Source organism: Dromiciops gliroides, chromosome 1 (genome assembly GCF_019393635.1).
Source record: "Dromiciops gliroides isolate mDroGli1 chromosome 1, mDroGli1.pri, whole genome shotgun sequence".
Classification (NCBI taxonomy): Eukaryota; Metazoa; Chordata; class Mammalia; order Microbiotheria; family Microbiotheriidae; genus Dromiciops; species Dromiciops gliroides.
Window position 1 is genome coordinate 581,081,138 of NC_057861.1, and position 23,204 is coordinate 581,104,341.

Sequence of the window (23,204 nt, forward strand, 5' to 3'; positions counted from 1 at the left end):
TGTTCAAAGTCACACAGCTAGTAAGTGTCAAGTGTCTGAGGTCAGATTTGAACTCAAGTCCTCCTGAACCCAGGACCAGTGCTTTTATCCACTGTGCCACCTAGCTGCCCCCTTTAATTTATTTTTTTGGAAGCAGTTAGGGTTAAAAGACTTGCCCAGGGTCACACAACTAATAAGTATCTGAGGCTGGATTTGAATGCAGGTCCTTCTAACTCTAGGGCTGGTGCTCTATCTATTGTGCCCCATTTTATAGTTATTTGGAATGAGATTTCCATTTCTGTTATTGCTTCTTGTGTTTTGTATCATGTAGAAATGCTGTTGATTTTTGAGGACTTATTGTGAAGTTTACAATTTTGCTGAAGTTATTAATAGTCTCAATTAGTATCTTTGCTGGGTCTCAACAAACAGAAATAGTTTTATCTACTCTGCACCTTTCTCTATTCATTTAGTTCCTTTCCCTTTTCTTAATGCTATTGCTAGCATTTCCAGAACAATAATCGAATAATAATGGGGAGAGTGGGCATCCTTGAATCACTCCTATATTTGTTGGAAAAGTTTCTAATGAACACATCATGTTTGCTGTTGGGTTTAGATGCTTTTTATTCTATTTTTGAAAGGATTCTTTGTGCCTATAATTGTTGGGTTTTTGTTTTTAAGCATAAAGGAGTGTTGCACCTTGTCAAAGGCTTCTTCTACATCTATTGAAAGGAACCTCCACTATTATATTTAACACATAGTCAATGATGAAAAACCTGGTTTCCTGATATAACCCATGTCAGGGGCAGCTAGGTGGTGCAATGGATAGAGTGCCAGGCCTGGAGTCAGGAAGACTTGAGTTCAAATCCAGCCTCAGACACTAACTGTATGAACCTGGGCACAAATCATTTAACCTTGTTTCACACAGTTTCCTCATCTGTAAAATGAGCTGGAGAAGGAAATGGCAAACTACTCCATTATCTTTGCCAAGAAAACTCCAAATAGGGTCATGATTAGTCAGACACATTGACCAACAAATACTCATGTTATTTTGGGATAGCTTTTATTGTTAGGAAGTTTTTCCTGACACCAATCTTAAATTTTCATTCTTGTAACTTCTACTTATTATACCTAGTTCTCCTCTATGGGGTGAAACAGAACAAGGCTAATCTCTCTTCCACATGACAGGTCTTCAAATACTTGTAGACATCTATCATGGTTCCCTTCCAAGCTAAGCATCCCTTCTTCTATATCATGGACTCAAGGCCCTTCATCATCTTGGCTGTCCTCCTCTGGACACACTGCATCTTATCAATGACTTTCTTCAATTGTGGCACCTAAAATTAGGCACAGTATTCTAGATGTCTGGCCAGGGCAGAGTGCAGAAGGATTATCACCTTATTCTTGGGGTTTATGCATCTTTAATACTGCCCAAGATGGCATCCATTTTTTGGCTGCTACATCACACTGATGACTCAATATAAAGCTGAAAGTCTACTTAAACCTTAATCTTTTTCTGATAAACCACTGTTCTGTTCTCCATTTCCATTACTTTCTCCTTAATATGTGAAGCTATCAGCACACATTTGAATTACTAAAATAGTTCCTTAACTGTTCTTATAGCCTATTGGTCATTTCTTCTCTAATCCATCTCACATATTGAGATCGACAGATACAATATTTGACACCTCATAAGCAACATAGTTTTAAACTTCTTATTACTTTCAAATAAAGTTTAAAGTCTTCCTTAGCCTCGAACTAATTTTCCAACTTCAGCTTTTCCTATACACTTATAAGAAAGAACCCTGGACTACACAGAAATTAGTCATTACTTTGGCCCCTCGTACACATGTCCTTTTCTCTCAATGTACCTTAGTCCTACTGATCTGTCATGGGGTAGCCCAAGGCCTATCTCAGCTATGATACCCAACGCTAATAATTCCAAATTATTTTTCAATAAATTTTTTACCATTGGACAGCTCACCATGATGTCTCCTGGCATTGGCTAGCCCTAATGCTTCTAGATATTATGATTCATGTACCACTTGGTATGGCACCATTTATTTCATAGACATATAATGTTTCCTCCATTCAGCTGTAAACTTGAAGAAAGCAGGGCTTCTGCCTTATACTTTGTTATCACTAGCTCATGACACAGGGTCCTGCATAATGAACTAAGTCAAGGGATTCTTGTTGACAACAAGGATTTTTTCAACTGCTTTTTTTTTTTCACATAGACCTACTCCAACGAGCCTATAAATAAATCACCCTCCAAAATATAATCCCCACCCCAGACAGTTAAATAAAATAGCATAAAAGAGAGATTGTTTTTAATAGAGTTGGCAAAGGAAAAATTGCATGCTTTGATTTTTAACAATTATTTCAGTACCACCATTGGTCATTATATTGTATTTTGGTGGGGCGGGGCAATGAGGGTTAAGCGACTTGCTCAAGGTCACACAGCTAATATGTGTCAAGTGTCTGAGCCTGGATTTGAACTCGGGTCCTCCTGAATCCAGGACTGGTACTTTATCCACTGAACCACCTAGCTGCCTTGGTCATTTTATTTTAATGGAAATTTGTTGTTGTTTGGTGCTGAGATGCAGTATGGCATAGTGGAGGTGTCCCCAAAGTCTTAGTTTTACACTTTAATAGCTTAAAAATACACTAAAATTTTGGGATACCATGTGCGGCTGAGTACAGAGTCAGAAAGATCTGAATTCAAGTCCTACTTCTAACACATCAGTTTAGTAACATAGATAAGTTATATAGCTTTTCAGTGCTGTAGTAGGCACTTACTAGCTGTATGACCTTGGGTAAGTCACTTAACCTCTGTTTGCCTCAGTTTCATCATCTGTAAAATGGGGATAATGGTAGCATCTACCTCCCAATATTGTCGTGAAGATCAAGTGAGATGAAAATTGTAAAGCACGTAGCAAAATGCCTGGCACATAGTGTTTAAATATAAATATTATGATTACTATGAAATTGCAGAACAACTGTTGACTTGTATTTGATGGAGGGAGTTTCTTCATTGAGGTAGAAGGAATCTTCTTCATAGCATTACCGTTGTCAACATCATTCTTTCATTGAAATGGCTTACATCACATCATGCAAAGTTTTCCATATTTCTTTAACATTTTCACATTTGTTATTCTTTATAATTAAGTTATTCTATTTAATACAATTTGTTTAGCCATTTCCTGTGAGCACAGAGCTCTCCCTACCCCCTAGTTTATATTTGTTATTACAAATGATACTCCTGTGAGTATTTTTGTATGAATGGGCATTTTCTTATTATTCCTTATTGATCTGACTCCTCCGTCAGTCATAAACCCAGTACTGGGACTATTTCAAAGATTAGGAACATTTTACTAGCCTTCTTGCCTAATTCCAAATTGTTCTTTGAAACAATTGTCCTAGCTATGCCTAAAGGGCATAGCAATACAACTACAAGGTTTATATCCCAAAGATATTAAAGAAAAAGAAAAAAGGACCTATAGGCATAAAATTATAGCATCTCTTTTTGTGGTAGCAAAGAATCAGAAATTGAGGGGATGCCCATCAATTTGTGAATGGCTGAACAAGTGGTACATGTGATTGTGATCTAATTCTATTGTATTGTCCTATAAGAAGTAATGAGCAGGATGATTTCAGAAAAACTTGAAACAACTTATATGAACTGATGCAAAGTGAAGTGAGCAGAACTAGAACATTGTACATAGTAATGATAATATTGTAAGAGTGATCAATTGTGAAAGACATAGCTATTCTAATCAAGACAAAGACCCAATACAATTCCAAAGGACCCAAGATGAAAATAGTATCCACCTCCAGAGAGAGAACTGATGAACTCTGAATGCAGATTGAAGTAGACTTTTTCTACTTTATTTTTCTTGGAGGTTTTTTGTGTGTTTTCTTTTACAACACAGCTAACATGGAAATGTTTTGTATGATTTCACATATATACTTGAAAATAAATAAATGTTTGTGGGCAAAAAAAGATTTTCTGCTCTACCAGTAGTGAGTAATCATAGAACAGGATTTCAAATATGGAATATAATTTAAAATTTTTCTTATTGATTTTTTTCTACTTTCTATAGCTCCTATCATCACCACTCCTCTTGAAACAGTGGATGCATTAGTTGAAGAAGTGGCCACTTTCATGTGTGCAGTAGAGTCCTATCCTCAGCCTGAGATTGCCTGGACTCGTAATAAAATTCTCATAAAGTAAGTATGTCAACTCAAAATGTATGGTTCTCTAAAGAGAATGCAGTTCACTGTTGTATCATATCTTTCTGAAAAGGTTGGCAGAGGGGGCCAACACTAGGCAAAATTAGAGATTAGGTAAAATTTGGTTTTGGTGACTACAACTCAAGAACATAGTGGAATTTTCAATAAGGAAGAGACCTAATGGAGTGTTTAGATGAAAGGATCACAGGTTTTAGAGCTTGGAGTGACCTTAGATATCAGCTGGTATAACCTCATCATTTTAGTGATGAGAAAGTAGTTGATCAAAAGTCCTAGAGATTTAAACCTAAATCTTCTGATTCCAAATACAGACCTTTTCCATTAGTCACAGAATCACAGGTTTAGAGTAGTAGTCTAGCCTCTTCATTTGATAATAATAGCTCATATGTACAGTGCTCATTACAGTGTAGAAAGTACCTGTGAGATTGATAAGAGAGACTTTTTTACCCTACTTTTAAAAATGAGGAAACTGAGGCTCAAAGAGATCAAATGACTAAGACTTGGTTTCAAACTTGGGTTTTTAACTACAAGTTCAATGTTCTTTTCATTGAATCCTAATCTCTCTCATTAAAGTATTCTTACTCTAACAAAAGGGAGGCCCAGAGACTAAAAGGCTTATCCAAAGTAAAACAGCCCATTCCTGGCAGACTCAGTTCTAATATTCAGGTTGTCTGATTTCCAGACTAGTTCTATTTCTGAAACACTGTGTTGCCTCCCCATTCCATAATACCACGCACCTCCTTATGAGGTATCAATTGTCTTTAACCTCAGGTCATATGGTTGTAAGGATGAGAATTGGTACTGCCTTTTTACACTTTACATTTATTTATGTGTATACCTTTTTGGGAGGTATTTGCATTTTAAGCTTTATGTTCCTCTGTGGAAGGAAAGGTTTTATTCTTAGTTATACATTTCAAGCATCAGAGAGCAATGAGATCGATGATTTTGTTTATGGGGGATGAGATAGCTAGGCTGGGAATAGAATTTTGAGACTCACTGTGCTCCTAAAATCACACCTTATGGGCCGATAATCCATTCTATCTATGTGTAAAATCAGCATGCCAAGTATAGCATACCTTATAGATAATATTTCGTTGATCTTCCCTGTAAAATCATGGCCCACCAAGGGAGAGTTGAGAATAAATATTTTAAATCAATTTTACACTTAAGTAAACTAAGATGCGGAGAGTTTCAGAATATTTCTCAGCGAGTCAATGGCAGTAAAGTGACTGGAAATCATATCCCCTGCACTTCAGTTAGGTGTTTTGCAAGTCTCTCTCAGTAAATTTGTCTTTTATATTTTCAAACCATAGTGGGTTTAAATGTCATTTGTTAAATACCTTTCCAGAAAGATTTCATCAACTCACAGTTACTTAAGAAATGTAATAGAGTGCTGATTTCTTAATAGCCCAAGAAAATGTTGAATTTTATCATATGTAGCTATAAATTTAATGAATGTAAGGTAGCACCACAGACTTGTTTTAATTTGCATTTTTCTTATTGGTAAAAAGTTTAACCCATTTGGTTAAATGGGTTATTAATAGCAGCTACTTACTAAATAGATCTTATTCCTAAATTTGTACTTATTCCTTAAAAATTTTATATGTCAGAGTTTTATAACAAGTAATTATGACAGCAATTTTTCATATTTACCTTTTTTTGTGCTTCTCTCGAGTCTTGTGTTTGAATGTCAAATTTTCTATTCATTTCAGTCTTTTCATAAGGAATTCTTGAAAGTCTTTTAAATATTTATTTCCCCCCCAGTAGTTTTACTGAGAAGGTAATTCTTGGTTGTAATTCTAGCTCCTTGCCTTCCATATATTATATTCTAAGCCCTCAACTCCTTTAATTTGGAGGCTGCTAAATCTTGTGTAATCCTGACTGTGGCACAACAATATTTGAATTGTTTCATTCAGGCTGCTTACAATATTTTTCTCCTTTACCTGGGAGCTCTGGAATTTGGCTATAATATTCCTAAGAGTTTTCATTTTGGGGTCTCTTTCAGGAAATGTTTGGTGGATTCTTTCAATTTTATTTTTACCCTCTGGTTTTAGGATATCAGGGCAGTTGTCCTTGATAATTTCTTGAAATATATGTCTAGGATCTTTTTTTAAAAACCATGGCTTTCAGGAAGTTCAATCATTCTTCAATTATCTCTCCTCACTCTATTTTCTAGTTGTTTTTCTGATGAGATATTTCATGTATCTTTTTCATTCTTTTTTCCCTTTATTTTGATTTTTCCATTTTTAAAAATTCTTTTGACTTTTTCTTGGTTTTTCATTCTTTTTCTCCAGTCTTTTGACTTTGTTTTATTGCATTTTGATGTCTCATTAAATCATTAGCTTCCACTTGCCTAAGATTTATTAGATTAGAATTATTTTTTTCAGTGAGTTTTGTACTTCTTTTTCCATTTGGACAATTTTGTTTTTAAGGAGTTCTTCTCTTCAATGAATTTTTGTACCTCTTTTATCAAATTGGAAGGTTCAGTTTTTAAGGTATTACTTTCTTATTTGTGCCTCTTTTACCAAGCTGTTGACTCTTTTTCATAATTTTCTTGCATCACTCTCATTTCTTTTTCCAAATTTTCTCTCTCTCTCTTATTTTGTTTTTAAAATCCTTTTAAAGCATCTCTAGGGATTCTTGTTGGGCTTTTGTTCAATTTACCTTTTTTTCTTTGAGACTTTGCTTGTAGTTGTTTTCTTCTGAGTTTATGCCTTGGTCTTCTCTACCACTGTAGTTACTTTTTATGGTCAAGTTCTATTTTTTGCAAACAGCAATTAGGTGACTTCTCCAGGGTGACTCAGTATGTTTCTGAGGCTGGATTTGAACTTAGTTCTTCCTCATAATATCAACTACTTGTAGTTTCTTTGAGGAAAGCAAGAGAGATGATTAAATATCTTTGTAGTGGTTGTGTTGGAATTTGAATTGGGAAGTGAGGGTGGACCAAGGAGAAATATTCATTTCACCAAAAAAATCATTCACTTTTTAGGAGTCATACTCCAAAAACAACCCCCTAGTGTAAATTTAAATGGGATTCAATACAAAAATATTTTTATATGAAATCATCTTTGCCTAAGCAGAACTACAAATAAGGCAAACTTTAAAAGTCCTGCCAACACTCCAAATCTGCTATTCTGACAACTTTTTTTCTAAGAAAGAGAACCAAGAGAGTGCAATGTCAGAACCAAAGGGAAGAAGAAATTTCAAAAAGGGGTGGGTGGTCAATCTTGTGAAATACAAGAGAGTATATTATTTTTAACATTCTTGGGAGATGTTCAAAGCCAATCATGCCTAAAGTGAGAGGGAAGAAACTAAAGTTTCCAGAATGGATTAGAACACAGCCCCAAAACAAGTTAGGAAATTCCCTGGATGTGAGGCCATCAAGCAGAGCTGTTAATGTTATTCCCTGGTCCTTACAGAAAAGCTAACATTAGAATTGCCTGAAATTCAAACATAGCTTTCATCTCTATTCATTCTCGTGTAAAACTGTTCCAATTTCATTCATTCAAATGTATATGCTACACGTTTTACCACAGCAGTGTGGTGCTAGCCAAGTGTTTACTTGGTAGTCTGTAAAAAGTTCTAGGCGCTGTCAAGCTACCTGTTCAGCTAGCAGTTAAGTGATCCACTAAACACCAAAGGCCTCTTTGGAGGAGCTCTCTATGGCTCTCAGAGAGCTAGGTACCTCTGTCTCTGAGTTTTACCCCTTTGTGGGCATATTGCTCATCTTGTTAGTCTAAGCGATTGTTGTATCTGGGTATTTCTCTAATTAAATCCTTGGTTCAGTACTTACCCACCAGAAAACTCTGCTCTCTTCCTTTTGCTTCAGTTTTTCAATGCAGTCAATCCCATAAGTATAGCATAACTATAGTCATTTTTTCACTAATCCATAAGAGAGTAAGATAAAATATATGAAATGCCCCCTGTTGGGGCAGTGCCTTCTTTCAGACAAAGCAGCTCAAACCTTGTTTAGTCTACAGGCAAGCCCAAATCCTGAGTGGTCAAAGTATGCAGTTCAGGGGTTCACATTCAAACCCCCCAACTTTCCTGTGGTAAGAAAGGAAAAGAATTAGTAACTAACAGCACTAAACTGTTCTTGCCAGTTCCTGATGTTTCTGATTTTCATCCACAGATATCTTCTATACCAGGGAGTTCAGGGGTTGTGATACAGGGTATGATTGAATCAGTTCTCTCAGTGACTGGAGGAGAAAACTCTAAGTGTCTTGGTGTCATGTCCCATTGCCTCTCCATTTTCTATCTCGGTCATTTCTCCCTGGAAAGTTTTAAGTGCCATTCTGGCTTATATCCTAATTAATTTCTGCCTCCAATTGATTTTGACACACACACACACACACACACCCTTTGTCTTTTTCCATATTGTGTTATAAAAATTTTGTGGGTATCCTCCACATAACTCTCAATCCTTGACAGACATTTCTTTAGATGAAAATCTTAAATATGGTAAAAAAAATTATTCTAAGTGTGATGAGGTTTATGGAAGTCATATAAATAATTTACTACTTGTAAAAATTGTGGAATGGAGGAAAACAACAAAAACCCATAGAGAATGTATTAGGTCACTATTTGTGGGTAGTCCAACATCTAGGAATGAAAAAATGTCTTCCATGGAGTTGAGGTTATTTCAGGACTGGCTCAGATCAACTGGGTCAATTCTAGTGCTTTCATTGCCCTCCCAACCAAAATGACTCACTGTCAAACAAACCCAGATCTCAAGAATTAACCCCTAAATCGGTTAGTTGCTCCAGAATCATCTTTATTGGGTCCTTTGTAGTGGTGTGCTGGAGTCAGCCTGAACCAGCTGGAAAGAACCGCTTCTTAAAATTTCAGTGTGTGTATTTATACTACTTTTGAAATCAACAATCACAAATCAGACCTTGATTTATTGAGTTATTTTCTTATTATTTGACTTAAGAGAATTTGTTAATAATTCAGATTAAACTGTAAAAGTGCCATGTATGCTTTTCCTTTTCTTTCTTAGAAATGGTTGTTAAAGTTTTACTAGTGTAGCCTTGATCATTTGTTTTCTGTCTGGTCAATTCCATGAAATCCAAAATGATCCAAAAATGAACAACAAAGTACTTGCTGATCAATCAATTTGGTCACATTGTGGATTAAATTATATCCCTCATACACAGAGTAATACACAATCTATATCCTTCCACAGAACTCTTAATACCCAGATGCTGTCTCTGGATATTAACACTAACATGAATCCTATAATCTCTAAAACATCTAGTCCAATCCCCACCCAAAGCATAATGCATAAATATTGTATTTGTTCAGTCATTTCTGTCATGCCCAACTCTTCATGACCCCATTTGGGATTTACTTGGCAAAGATATTGGGGTGGTTTGCCATTTCCCTCTTCAGCTCATGTAACAGATGAGGAAACTGAGGGAAAGTTAAATGACTTGCCTAGGGTCACATAGCTACTGAGTGTCTGGGGCTACATTTGAACTCAGGAAGATAAGTCTTCTTTACTCGTGGCCTACTGCTCCATCCACTGTACCACCTAGCTGTCCCAAAGATACTAGAGTGGTTTGTCATTTCCTTCTCCAGTGGATCAAGACAAACAGAGGTTAAGTGAGCTGGCCAGGGCCACACAGCTAGTATAAGTCTATGGCCACATTTGAACTCAGGTCTTCCTGACTCCAGGCCCAGTGCTCTCTCTATCCACTGAGCCACCTATCTGCCTAAAAATTGTTTACTCTATCCAAAAAAATTATAATGTAGATTTTCCTTGAAGACCTTCAGAAATGGGGGCTCCTTTCTTTATAAGACGATCCAAATTAATTTGGTTCAAGTCTAATTTAGGAAGTTTCTTCTTACATTGAGCTAAAATAAATTTCAAATATTTTTTTTCAAATATTTTAAGAGTAATAAAGTCTAGACAAAGTCTTTTTTTTATTGTCTGTCTCTATTTCCTTCAGTTGTTGAACTATGTATAACCTGGGTTTTAGTTCCTTCTCCAAGATAGTCTTCCTTTTCAAAAATATTAGTTAATTTGTCTGTTTCTTCTGAAATGTGGCTGCCAGATCTAGGTACTGTATTCCAGGTGGCATCTGGAAACAGAGAAGAGTACTGTGTAGCTCCTACTTTCACCATGTTGAAGATTATCATTATATTAATGTACACAAAGATTAGATAACATCTGCTTTCTAGGCATCTCCTCCTTATTCAGTGCTTACTCAAATTATTTTTAAAATCAAGTGAAGGGGCAGCTAGGTGGCGCAGTGGATAGAGCACCGGCCCGGGATTCAGGAGTACCTGAGTTCAAATCCGGCCTCAGAAACTTAACACTTACTAGCTGTGTGACCCTGGGCAAGTCACTTAACCCCAATTGCCTCACTAAAAAAAAAAAAAAATCAAGTGAAGTACTTTACATTTAACCCCATTAAAATATAATTTTATTAAATTTACTCTATTATTGCAGCCTAACGAGAAGTTTTTGGATTCTGGCTTTGTTATCCCCTACATTAGCCATAATGCCATTCACCAACTTGATAAATATGTCATCTTTGTCTTCATCTATATCACTGATATAAATGTGAAACAGAATAGGGCCAATTACATTGCCATGTGGCACACCAGTAGGGACTTCCATTGATTTCAAGATTGCTCCCTTAATCAACACTCTTTAAAAATCTTTGATTGACTTCCTTCTCTTAGGTCTGTTTACACTACCTGCACTCATCAATACCTGTGCAGTCACATTCATCTCTTTAGACATCTTCTTTGGATTTTCATCAGGGTCATTTACTCCAAATAGCATTTAATTTTTGGAAACATACCACCCACTTTGAGCTGCTATTGCTTTTAAGGCCTCAGACCCTGCGAGTCCACTTTTGATTCTCTTAGCTCTTTAAATTTTGCTCCCAATATCTAGATCATATTTCAGACTATGCCCATTGTTCTCCTTAACAGTCAAGAAGTGCCACAGGAAATGCCACATTTTCTTCCAAGCTTACCGTAATTTCTACTTCAGCAACACTTCTTCCTTATTGTCAGAACCTGGATGAGGTTCTACTCACTCCCCCGCCCCTCCCCCCCCAGCCGTTTACCTTCTGAGACAAGAAATTATCCAGAAGGCAAGGTAAGAATTTATTGTCAGCTATAGTTTTACCTACAGGACACTTCAACCTGATTTTAGGGAGCTGAAGTTCCCCCTCACTATTTCTTTTCTCTCTGTTGACATCAAGAACCCATCCTCTATTTCCTTCAACTGGTCTAGTGGCTGGAAATGTCTTCTATGTCTAGCATTCTTTTTTTTTTATTTTTACTTTTTGGTGAAGCAGTCGGGTTTAAGTGACTTGCCCAGGGTCACACAGCTAGTATGTGTCAAGTATCTGAGACCGGATTTGAACTCAGGTCCTCCTGAATCCAGGGCCAGTGCTCTATCCTCTGTGCCACCTAGCTGCCCCTAGCATTCTTGATAATCACTGACCACATTTGAGAAAAATATAGAAACATTGCCTGAAAGTGATTGTTAATTTATGAAAAATTGCTCATTTTAGAAATTGTCCTTTCCATAAATCACTTGGTGGACCATTCTCACCTTAATGTTGTTTTAGTTTTTCCCTTCAATCTTCTCAATCATGCTTTCCCCTTCTTTTATATGGATATTCATGTAGCTATATGTTTTGTTGATATTCAAAGATGCTCACATACCCTAAATTACTTCTTTTCCACCAAGTCTACCCTTCCACTGATTTCAAATAATCAAATATGATTGAGATTCTGCTATTTTGGTGACAACTATGAAGTATTTGTTTTTTCAAACTAGATCTATCACTGTTGTAGGAAAACATTTTGGTTAAACATTTAAATTATGGTTTGTCATCATACATTATTATTGTATCTAAAGTAACCTTTACCTTTAATGGGGTTCATATGCTTACATTGAGAAAAAACTGTGATGAAATTGATTATGATTATTTTATAGAATTTTATCATACCTGTAATGTACTCTCTTTTTAAAAATTTTATTTTATTATTTTCCAGTTACATATTACATATAAGCATAGTTTTCAACATTTGTTTTCACTGGATTTCTAGTTCCAAATTTTTCTTTTCTCCCCACCTCCCTTCCCTCCCTCCTCCCCAAGATGGAAAGCACTCTGATATAGGTTGTATATGTACAATCACATCAAACATATTTCTACATTAGTCATCTTGTGAAAGAAGAATCAGAGCACAAAGGAAAAACCTCAAACAAGAAGGAAAAAAACAGTCCAAAATTAGAAACAATATGATTCAATCTGCATTCATAATTAATTCACAGTTCTTTTTTCTGAATGTTGAGAACATTTTCTATCATGAGTTCTTTGAAAATGTTTTGGATTGTTGCACTGCTGAGAAGAGCCAAGTCTATCCCCATTGTTCATCACACAATGTTGCTGTTACTGTGTACAATGTTCTCCTGGTTCTGCTCCTCTCAGTCAGCATCAGTTCATGTAAGTCCTTCCAGGTTTCTCTGAACTCCTCCTGCTCATTGTTTCTTACAGCACAATATTATTCCATTACATTCATATACCACAACTTGTTTAGCTATTCCCCTATTGATGGGCATTCCCTCGATTTCCATGGAATGTACTCTCTTGTCTCCTCTGCCTCTAAGAATCCCATTTCCTTCAAGACTTAGCTCAAGTGCCAGCTTCCTCATGAAACCCTTCCCAGTTCGCCCTCTGCTAATGCCTTCCTTTTAAAAAAAAATTACTGTATCTATATACATATTGTGTATATACATATTGTCTCCGTCATTTAGATTGTAACCCCTTGGAGGGTCACCTAGGATAATGTCTGACATATTAAGTGCTTAACAAATGATTATTGAATCACTGAACTCTGGCTTCATTAATAAGGACTGGTTAGGATTTTAAACATTGAGGAACTTATAGAGATTGAGGAGTAACCTTTCAGGAATTCTCAAGAATATCCTTTCCCAGGTGTTGTCAAAAAGGGATTAATACATGGGATATAATCACTAGATAGGGGGTATGGACCATGTCTTGATAGATGATTTCAGCTCTTTAAGTAGGTCTTAGCTCAGTTGTGTTTAGCACAGGTTTACATATTAGCTTTGCCCAAATTCCTTGCATTAATTATGATCTTGCTGTTCCTTGTTGTAAGCTATGATGCCTGTAATAACTCTTAAGTGTATGTTAACTTCTGAAAAATACCTTTAAAAAGGCTGAATGATCAGAGCCAGTAATTGACTTTCCAACTCACATTTAAACATTATGTCTTACATAAATGAGTTACCAAAAATACATCAGAACCTACCTCCCCCTGCCCCCCAAAAGTCGATTGAGGATAAGGTGGGCCTACTTTGGATACCATCCAAGGGGTTTATTACTGGAAGTACCAAAGGGACTTCATTATAACTGTTTCACCTCTAACACACCATGCTGGGGCATGAACTCTGAGAATAAGAACAGAATTGGGCCTATCTTTATTTCTTGAAAGCCACCATTAGTTCAAATACTCTTATTATTTCATTTGCTGAGAGGGAGTTATAAGAGAGGTTCATATATTGAGCTGATATTTGGAGGAATTGATTCTAACTGGTCCAAACTTGTAATCAAACCCTTATTTATGTTGTTGGCTTATTCTGGTGCAAAACCTGAGCCAAATTACAGGCAGTTAATCCCATACTGAAATGGAACCGAAATGCTTATCTGGCTCTATTCTCTTGGCAATAATACAACTCATAACAACAACATTTGCAGATACTTAACATTCTCTCACTGTCCAAAGATCCAGTCAGAGTGAACAATGATGCTTTCTACTGTCCAGAGTCAGTCTCCTGCCTTTCAGAATGTCAGAGATAGGCCTTCTTACTTGTGGTTTTCCAGGTATTAATGAGTATTAGGGGATATTTCTGCTGCTTTAAAAAATATAACTTTTTTTGTGAGGAGAGAGGACAGAAATCGTGTGTGGGTGGGAAGTTGGGTTAGGTGAGGGAGTCTGCTTACCTTCTTTGGTTTAGTGCAGAGATCGTAGGACTTAAATTTATCCATCATAATCACCTAGTAAGACTGAATTTTAATTGCTCTGCCATGGTTTGATCAAATCAAAAAGGGGTCACATGTACCATAATTTATAACCCCATACTCCAATAAATTTGCTTACTGAAATTTGTCAAATTTGACAAAGGCACCATTTAGGAAGAAATTACATGGATTTAGATATTGCTATTGGGTCTGAGTAGAGGATTTTTATTTGCATGTTCAACCGTATACAATGTGATTATTTTTTATAAAGCCAGTTTAGATTTATTTTTTCTTAAACCTACTTTAGAGCAGGGGTTCATAATGGGGTTCACAAACTTGTTTTTAAAATATTTTGAGAAATGCATTTCAACATAATTGGTTTCTTTTGTAATTCTATGTATTTTATGTATTTAAAGACATTATTCTGAGACAGAGTCCAAGGGCTTTACCAGACTGCCAAAGGGGTCTAGGACACACATACACACAAACAGCTTAAGAACTCCTCATTTAAAGTCTTTCAGTTTTTCCTAGTAAAGTTTTTGACCTTAAAGCTATTGCTATTACAGTGAATTTAATTATGAATCTGGAAATGATAGGGAGGAGATATTTAGACTGAATGTCAAGAAGGATTTCCCCAAAATAGGGAATGTTAGTTTGACAAGTTTTTTACTTGGAAAGGAGTGTATAGACCATTACTACCATAACTTACATCAATAACAATTCAAGAAGACAATAGGAGAGGTGTTACAAGGTAGTATCTGGTTAATTTCTTTTAAAAAAAAAATAAAAGGTTCTATTGATGTTTTTTCCTTGAGACATTGTAAGCTTCCAATTCTATACATAAATCTTATAGGTAACATGTTTCATGTTCTTTTAATTTACTTATGATATCTCCCTTTATGTTTAGGTCATGCTTCCATTTTGGCCTTATCTTGGTAAATATATTCGTGTATATTTAGATTTCTGATAGACTGCTTTCCAGTTTTCCCAAAAATTTTTTACCAAATATTGAATTTTTATCCCCAAAGCTTAAATCTTTATTTACATTTATCAAACACAAAGTTAATATAACCATTTACTACTGTGTATTGTACATCTATTCTATTCTATGGATCCACATTTCTATTTCTTAGCCAGTAGTAGACAGTTTTGATAATTACCACCTTATTATACGGTTTAAGGTCTGGTACCACTAGACCTCCTTCCTTTACATGTTTCCATTAATCCCGTTGATATTCTTGACCTTTTGTTCTTCCAAATGAACTCTGTTACTATTTTTCTAGGTCAATAAAGTCTTTTTTTTTTTTTTTTTTTTGGTGAGGCAATTGGGGTTAAGTGACTTGCCCAGGGTCACACAGCTAGTAAGTGTCAAGTGTCTGAGGCTGGATTTGAACTCAGGTCCTCCTGACTCCAGGGCCGGTGCTCTATCCACTGCGCCATCTAGCTGCCCAATAAAGTCTTTCTGTTTGTTTTTTTTTTTGTTTTTTAGTGAGGCAATTGGGGTTAAGTGACTTGCCCAGGGTCACACAGCTAGTAAGTGTTAAGTGTCTGAGGCCGAATTTGAACTCAGGTCCTCCTGACTCCAGGGCCGGTGCTCTATCCACTGCGCCACCTAGCTGCCCACCCAATAAAGTCTTTTTAAGGTAGTTTGGGGTTGCACTGAATGAGTAGATTAATTTAGGTAGAATTGTTATTTTTATTATATTGGCTCGGCCCATCCACAAACAATTAATATTTCCTCAGTTTCAGAGCAATGAGGGTTAAGTAACCTGCCCAGGGTCACATAGCTAGAAAGTGTCAAGTGAAACACAAATTAAAACAACTCTGAGATACCATCTTATACTTATCAGATTGGCTAATATGATAGAAGGGGAAAATGACAAATGTTGAAGTGGATATGGAAAAATTGGGACACCTACACTATTGGTGGAATTATGAACTGATCTAACCATTTTTAGAGCAGTCTGGAATTATGCCTGAAGAGTTATAAAACTGTATGCCTTTGACCCAGCAATACCAGTAATAGGTCTATTTTTCAAGGTGATCAGGGAAAAAAGGAAAATAATTTATTTGTTCTAAAGTATTTATAAGGGCAGCTAGGTGGCGCAGTGGATAAAGCACCGGCCCTGGATTCAGGAGTACCTGAGTTCAAAGCCGGCCTCAGACACTTGACACTTACTAGCTGTGTGACCCTGGGCAAGTCACTTAAGCCTCATTGCCCCACCAAAAAAAAAAAAAAATGATAGCAGATCTCTTTATGATGGCAAAAATCTAGAAATTGATGGGATATCCATCAACTGAGTAATGGCTGAATAAATTGTGGTACATGACTGTGATAGAATACCTGTGCTATAAGAAATGATGAGGAGGTTTATTTTTACAAAAATATTGAAAAACTTTCATGAAATAAGGAAGAGTGAAATGAGCAGACTAAGAGAACATTGTTTACAGTAACAGCAATATTGTTTGAAGAGTAACTGAATGACTAAGCTATTCTGAGTAATATGAATATTCCAGTCAACCTAAAAGGACCTATGAAGGAAGATACTGTCTACCTCCAAAAAAGAACTGATATATGTACATATGTAGTGTATGGTTTTATGTATGTATGTATGTATGTATGAAATGTTGGCCTTCTCTAGTGTGGGGTTGGGAGGGAGGGAGAAAGATAGCTCAGAACTCAAAATGTAACAAATTTTTTTTTAAAAAAAGATGGGACCTTTTTTTAAAAAAAGAATGTTTTGGCATCCTAAAGGTATATGCCCCTGGTTAATTTCCAGATGAATATTAAAGAAAATAATTTATATATTAACTCTAAGGAGAGAGAAATGACATCAATCTGGGGTGACCAAAGAGGACTTTATTGTAAGATCTGTTGGGTGTAAAATGACTTAACCAAAAAATGTCCATGCTGGCAAATTTTTCATTGCTTTAAACTTCTAGAATCCCACAAAGTTTGCCAAAACAACCAGTGCAGAAGGAATGAATGAAAGAGGGCAAAAGGAGGGGCACATAGTGAAAACAAAAACGAAAGAAACATATTCTCTTTCTTTTGCTATCAGATTTTCTAATTTAGTTCTTGTCCCTCATGGAATCTAATCTCAAATTCAGTCTTTGATGCTAATTCTTTCTGTGTCTTCTAGGACTTTTGCTCCCTATATCATAGCTTCTTCTGCAATCTCAGATTTGCCCCCTTCTTGGTACTTCTTCCCCATCTGCCTCAATGATGCTCATTTTTCAAGAATTCTTTTTTCTCTTTTATTTCTTTCTTTTGTTCTCTAATAGCATTTTAAATAATAGATAATTATTAAATATTAATGTGTTAAATATTAATGTATTAAATAATCACAATTATTTTCTTGTTACATGTAGAGATACTTTTCAACATTTATTTTTATAAGATTTCTAATTCCAAATTTTTCTCCCTCCCTCTCCCTTCCCTAACACAGCAAGCATTCTGATATAGGTTATATATGTACAATCACATTAAACATATTTCTGCATTAGTCATGCTGTGAAAGAAGAATCAGAACAAAAGGGAAAAACCTCAAAAAATAAAAACAAAAAAAGTAGAAATAGTGTGGTTCAATCTGCATCTAGATCCCACAATTTTCAACAATTCTTTTTTAAAAAGGATTTCCCCCTACTCTTCTACTTTAGTTAGCTGTAATTACCTGTTTTCCTCTCTTTCATTGCTAACCCCCTTGAAAAGTATAAAGTTGGTATCTCCAATTAGCCATCACTTACTCTTTCCTTTTATTCAGTCATTTTCAATTCTGTCTGACTTCGTGACCCCTTTTGGGGTTTTCTTGGCAAAGATACTAGAATGGTTTGTCCTTTCCTTCCGTAACTCATTTTATAGATGAGGAAACTAAGGCAAAAAGGGTTAAGTGACTAGCCCAGGGTCGCATATCTCGTATCTGAGGCCAGATTTGAACTCAGGAAGATGGGTCTTTTTGATTCCAGGTACAGTACTCTATCTGCTGCATCACCTAGCTGCCCTTAAGTCTTTCCTTAATCCCTTGTAATTTGGAGTTTTTGCCCTTCAATGCTATTGAAAATTCTCTCTCAAATTTTAGTGTTGTTATAGTTGACAAGACTTTCTTCTGTCTTCTTCCTTGAACATCTTGCATCAGTGCACATTTTTGCTCCTTTATTTTTTTAAGCAGAGACTTCACTTTGCTTTGGTGGGGAAAAAAAAACCACCTAGTTTTCCTCCCATCTCTCTAATTGTTCCATCTCTGGGTAATTACTTTCCAGTTCTTTGCCTCCATAAAAACTTCTCCCATAAATATTTTATACATATAGGATCTTTTCATTTTTCTTTGATCTCTTTGGAGTACAGACTTAATAGTAATGTTGGGTCAAAGGGTATGTACAGTTTAGTAACTTTGGAGGTATAGTTTCAAAATGCCTTCCACAATGATTACATCAATTCATAGTACCAACAACACACTAGTATACCTGTTTTTACATAATCCTTCCAACATTTGTCATTTTTGGACAATTTTGCCAATATGATAGATATGAAGTGGAACCTGATAATTGCTTTAATTTATATTTCTCTAATTATTAGTGATTTAGACCATCTTTCCCCCACTGCCCTTGGCTATAGACAGCTTAGATTTCTTCCCGTACTGCCTGTTCATATCCTTTGATCATTTCTCAATTGCTGAATGGCTCTTATTCTTATAAATATGAATCAGTCCTCATACATCTTGGAAATGAAAGGAAGTTACTTTCAAAACTCAACTTTTGCTCACAAACTGTTTGGGAAATGTAATCCATGAAAATAGCATTCGTGGTTTCCTACACCAGTGAGAAAACCATGATTGATAGAAGTTATGAGATATTCTAGAAGTTATTCTAGATCATGCAGGTAGTAAATGATGAAGCAATGATTTGAACCCCAGTCCTTTAAAGCTCAATAGTTTTACTTTTGCTATAACCAATTTCATGAACCTCTCTCACCTCAGTCATTACCAGGTAGCCCTGTGATTTTTATCTCTTCCTCTGGCCTCTCATCTCACCTCCAAATCCATATCTCTAATTGTCCACAAGAAATCTCTATTTGGTTGACTCACTACCACCTACAATTCAACATTTCCCAAACCAAGTTTATAATCCTCCCTTCTAAATCTGTTTCTGGTTTATTATTTCTACCAATGGCACTACTATTCTTCAAGCTCCCCATGTTAAAATGGTAGTTATAATAATTATTTTAACTGACATTCATATAGTTATTTATGATCTATAAAACTCTTTACCTTTACATTATGCCTTTATGCAGAACTAAAGGTGCATTTAGTGACAACTGTGACTAGCCTAGGCTCTTTTTCTTGTTCTCTACTATTTCAGAGAGAGCAGATTTTCATCTGATGTATCAATTACTTAACCAATCTACGGGAAGGGATGGTGGGGTGTATGATTGTGGGGACGACATTATATGTTATTTGACCACCAGATGGCAGACCCGTTACTTCTGAATCACATGCTTTCCCTTACAAGTTGTAGTCTGGGGGCGTATGGTGTGGGAAATATTGTCAAAACATCAAAACTTTCTTGTCAATTCACTTAAGCTTCCTTTTTTCAATTTACTTCTCTCATCTCAATCATGCCACCACCCAAAGTAATAAGATCTGACAGTTCACCATTAATGGCCATGTATTTATTAATAGCATCTGATAGTATATGACTAGACACATAAAACAATGCTTCGAATAGCAGGTGACAACACTACAGACGGTGAATTCTTTTTTCAGGTTATATCATTCTTCTTCTTGGTTGGAGTGGGGCAGAAGGCAAAGGGCTTGGGGAAGGTGTGTTGTTGTGTTGTTGTTTTTTAATAGTGGGAATTTCCATAGAGGAGGTCTCAGAAGAAGTAGAAAGATAAAGTATCTGTGGACTGAAAATCTTCTTTATCTCACCCTGATCTTATTTGTGTTCTTCCTTTCCTTTGTGCTGATTTGGTCTGCCCTCCATTAGCTCGAAGTCTCTCCACCTCTCCAAATGATTCCACAAAGAGATTCCAATTCATGCTTTTCGTCCTGTGCTTAGGGTAACAGAGAGTGCATATTCATCTTTCATCCCCTGTAAAGCAGCTGGAAAATTCTAGAGATCTGGGAGAGCATCTATTCCTCTTTTTGAGCCTACGGGAAGATTCTGGGCAGAAGGTTCTCCAAGAGCAAAGGAAGTGGAAACCCAAGAACTCTGGGAATTGTATGGCAGAACAATTACCAGTTCAACAAAGTTTCTGTGAGCTTTCTTTTATTCTGGGAAGTTTTTCAAGGAGGTCCTTGACCTATATCCTAGCAAGTAGGTACTATAGGTATTATGAATGACACTTTCCAAATGAGGAGACTAAGGCTCATAAGCAGTTAAGTGGACAGCTCATAGTCCTATAGCTAATTAATTTCAGATGAGGTTCAAATCTAGGTCTCTCTATTGCCCTTAGAATAACTACATATTCCTCTTTTGAAAGGTTATCTTTGATTTTTCCTACTCCTTTGCCTCTCATTTCCAAAGTTTCAGCAGTTCATGCCTTTTTATTTCTCCATAATGTCTTTCACATCCATTCACCCCTTTCCATTACCCCAGCTTCTATCCTAGGATAGGCTCTCATTGCCAGGGACTTGGGCTATTTAAATTTCCTCTTATTAAGTCTTTTTCTCTGTATTCTTTTGCCTTTCTAATTTAGTCTTTATGGTATTGCCAAACTAATCTACTTTATGTGTAGATCCAACCATGTCACTGCTCAGTTCTTCTGTGACTCACCATTCTATACCTAGTTCAAACTTTTATTTTGCCCCAAATTCAAAGCCCTTCATGCACCACTACATTTTTCTCAGTCTTATTTTGTATTATTCACCTCACTAAGGCTAGAGGCAGTGAGATGACTTAGTGGATGACCTTGGACATGCCATTTAATTTCTGCCTAGGAGGCAAAACGGATAGAGTGCTGGGTCAGGAGTCAGAAAGACCTAAGTTCAAATTCAGCCTCGAATACTTAATAGCTGTGTGACCCTGGGCAAATCCCTTAACTTCTGTTAACCTTAATGCATGGAGAAGGAAATGGCAAACCATTCCAGTATCATGACTAAGAAAACCCCACGGACAATATGGTCCATAGCGTCATGAAGAGTTTGACACAACTGAACAACAAAGTTCTCAAAGTACCTCATTACTTAAGTACCTTATTAATTAAATACCTTGGTAATTTAATGAGTACTTTGTTAATTAATCAGTGGGCTTATACCTAAGCCCATTTATTGTTATCAAAACTCAATGAAGAATGGAAGTTGTAAATATTATTTGTATTTCACATGCAAATAAAATGAATGAATGTTAAAGGAAACATTAGTCATTTGTTCCAAATCATATGGCTGCTAGACAGGGGGTAAATTCTATCTGCAAAGCATCTCTTGTTGTACTCTCTCTGACACTACTTACCACCCTGTACAAGTCCTTATCCCCTCATGCCTGGACTCTTGTAGTAACCTTCTGATTAGTCTCACTACCTCAAGCCTCTTCTCATTCTAGTCCATCCTCCCTTGAACTATCAAAGTGGTCTTCCTAAAGTGCACCTGACCATGTCACAACCTCTTCCTACTTAACAGACTTCAGAAACTTCTTATTACCTTCACGATTAAATAAAAAATCTTCTGTTTGCCTTTTAAAGCCCTTTACAACCTGGCCCTTTTCTTCCTTCTTATACTTCCCAGTCCTCCTTAATCTTAGATATTATCTCTAATTTGTCCTGTATGTATCTTGTTTGTATATAGTTGTGTGCATGTTGTATTTCCCATGAGACTGAGCTCCTTGATATCAGGGACTGTTATTTTACCCAGCATTTACCATGGTTCCTGGTACTGAGTAAGTACTTAATAAAAAGCTTCTTGACTTGACTTAATTTCTCTATGCAATCTCTACTGCATTCAAGCTGGAATTACACTCTATTCCCTATATAAATGCTGGGTTTTCCTGCCCTTGTGCATTTACTTACTCTGTTCCATATGGTTGGAATGTCTTCGTTTCCCCCTACCAAAAAATTTTCTAGAACTGTTATGAGACTAATATGAAAGTTTCTTGGCCATTTGAATACTAGGAAAAATACCTTACTGTTGTTTGGATTGAACATTTGCAAGAAGGTCATTCAAATGGAAAGTTTTATACTCAGCTGATCTATGTAAGCTTAACTTGGCTAAATCCACCCAGTCATTGATGTAATAACAGTGGCCAAAAATAAAAAGGTGGAATAATGTCAATCTCTTGCTTTACTTGTTCTCTTGGGGAAATGTGGGAGTTTATGAAATTAGACAAATGGAAATTTTGAATAGTGGCTTGATTCAGTGCTATTGGATTTTTTTTCCCACAGTGTTGTAGCCTTGTTTTAAAACAGCCTGTCATCTCAAAGGTACTCATCTAGCAGGGTGCCAAAGGAAGTGCATGAACAAATTGGGACCAATGGATACAAGCTGGAACTAGACATATCTTTAGAGTTTGAAAAAAATTGGAGATAATTTAGTTCAATTTTATCTCATTTTACAAAGAGGAAAATAGTCCCAGGGATATCAAGTAAATGGCCAACCTCATTCAACTCTCTATATGATTGAAGTTCAGATATTCTGAACTTTTTTTTCTTCTTTTTTTTTTTTTTGTGGGGCAGTGAGGGTTAAGTGACTTGCCCAAGGTCACACAGCTAGTAAGTGTCAAGTGTCTGAATCTGGATTTGAACTCAGGTCCTCCTGAATCCAGGGTCAGTGCTTTATCCACTGCACCACCTAGCTGCTGCCCCCCACCCCACCCATGAACTTTCAATCCGAGTTCTTTAGCTAGTAGATGGCCCAAGTTAATGTAGCTGAACTCCAAGGGGACACTGGGTTAGATATGGAACTTCATCCATTCTGAGCAATCCACGAATATTCAGGTCAGCTTTGAAATTCCAGAGCATCCTAGGGGGAAATA

At 36.3% G+C, this 23,204-nt stretch overlaps 1 protein-coding gene across 2 annotated transcripts in view; it reads left to right on the forward strand.

The window, feature by feature from the left end:
• Positions 1 to 23,204, forward strand: part of MUSK (muscle associated receptor tyrosine kinase) — a 176,254-nt gene that overhangs the window by 20,212 nt on the left and 132,838 nt on the right. For both annotated transcript variants that reach the window (XM_043975878.1, XM_043975879.1), the window contains exon 2: positions 4,080 to 4,206. In XM_043975878.1, the coding sequence (XP_043831813.1) occupies positions 4,080 to 4,206 (127 nt within the window). The remainder of the gene's footprint in view (positions 1 to 4,079; positions 4,207 to 23,204) is intronic.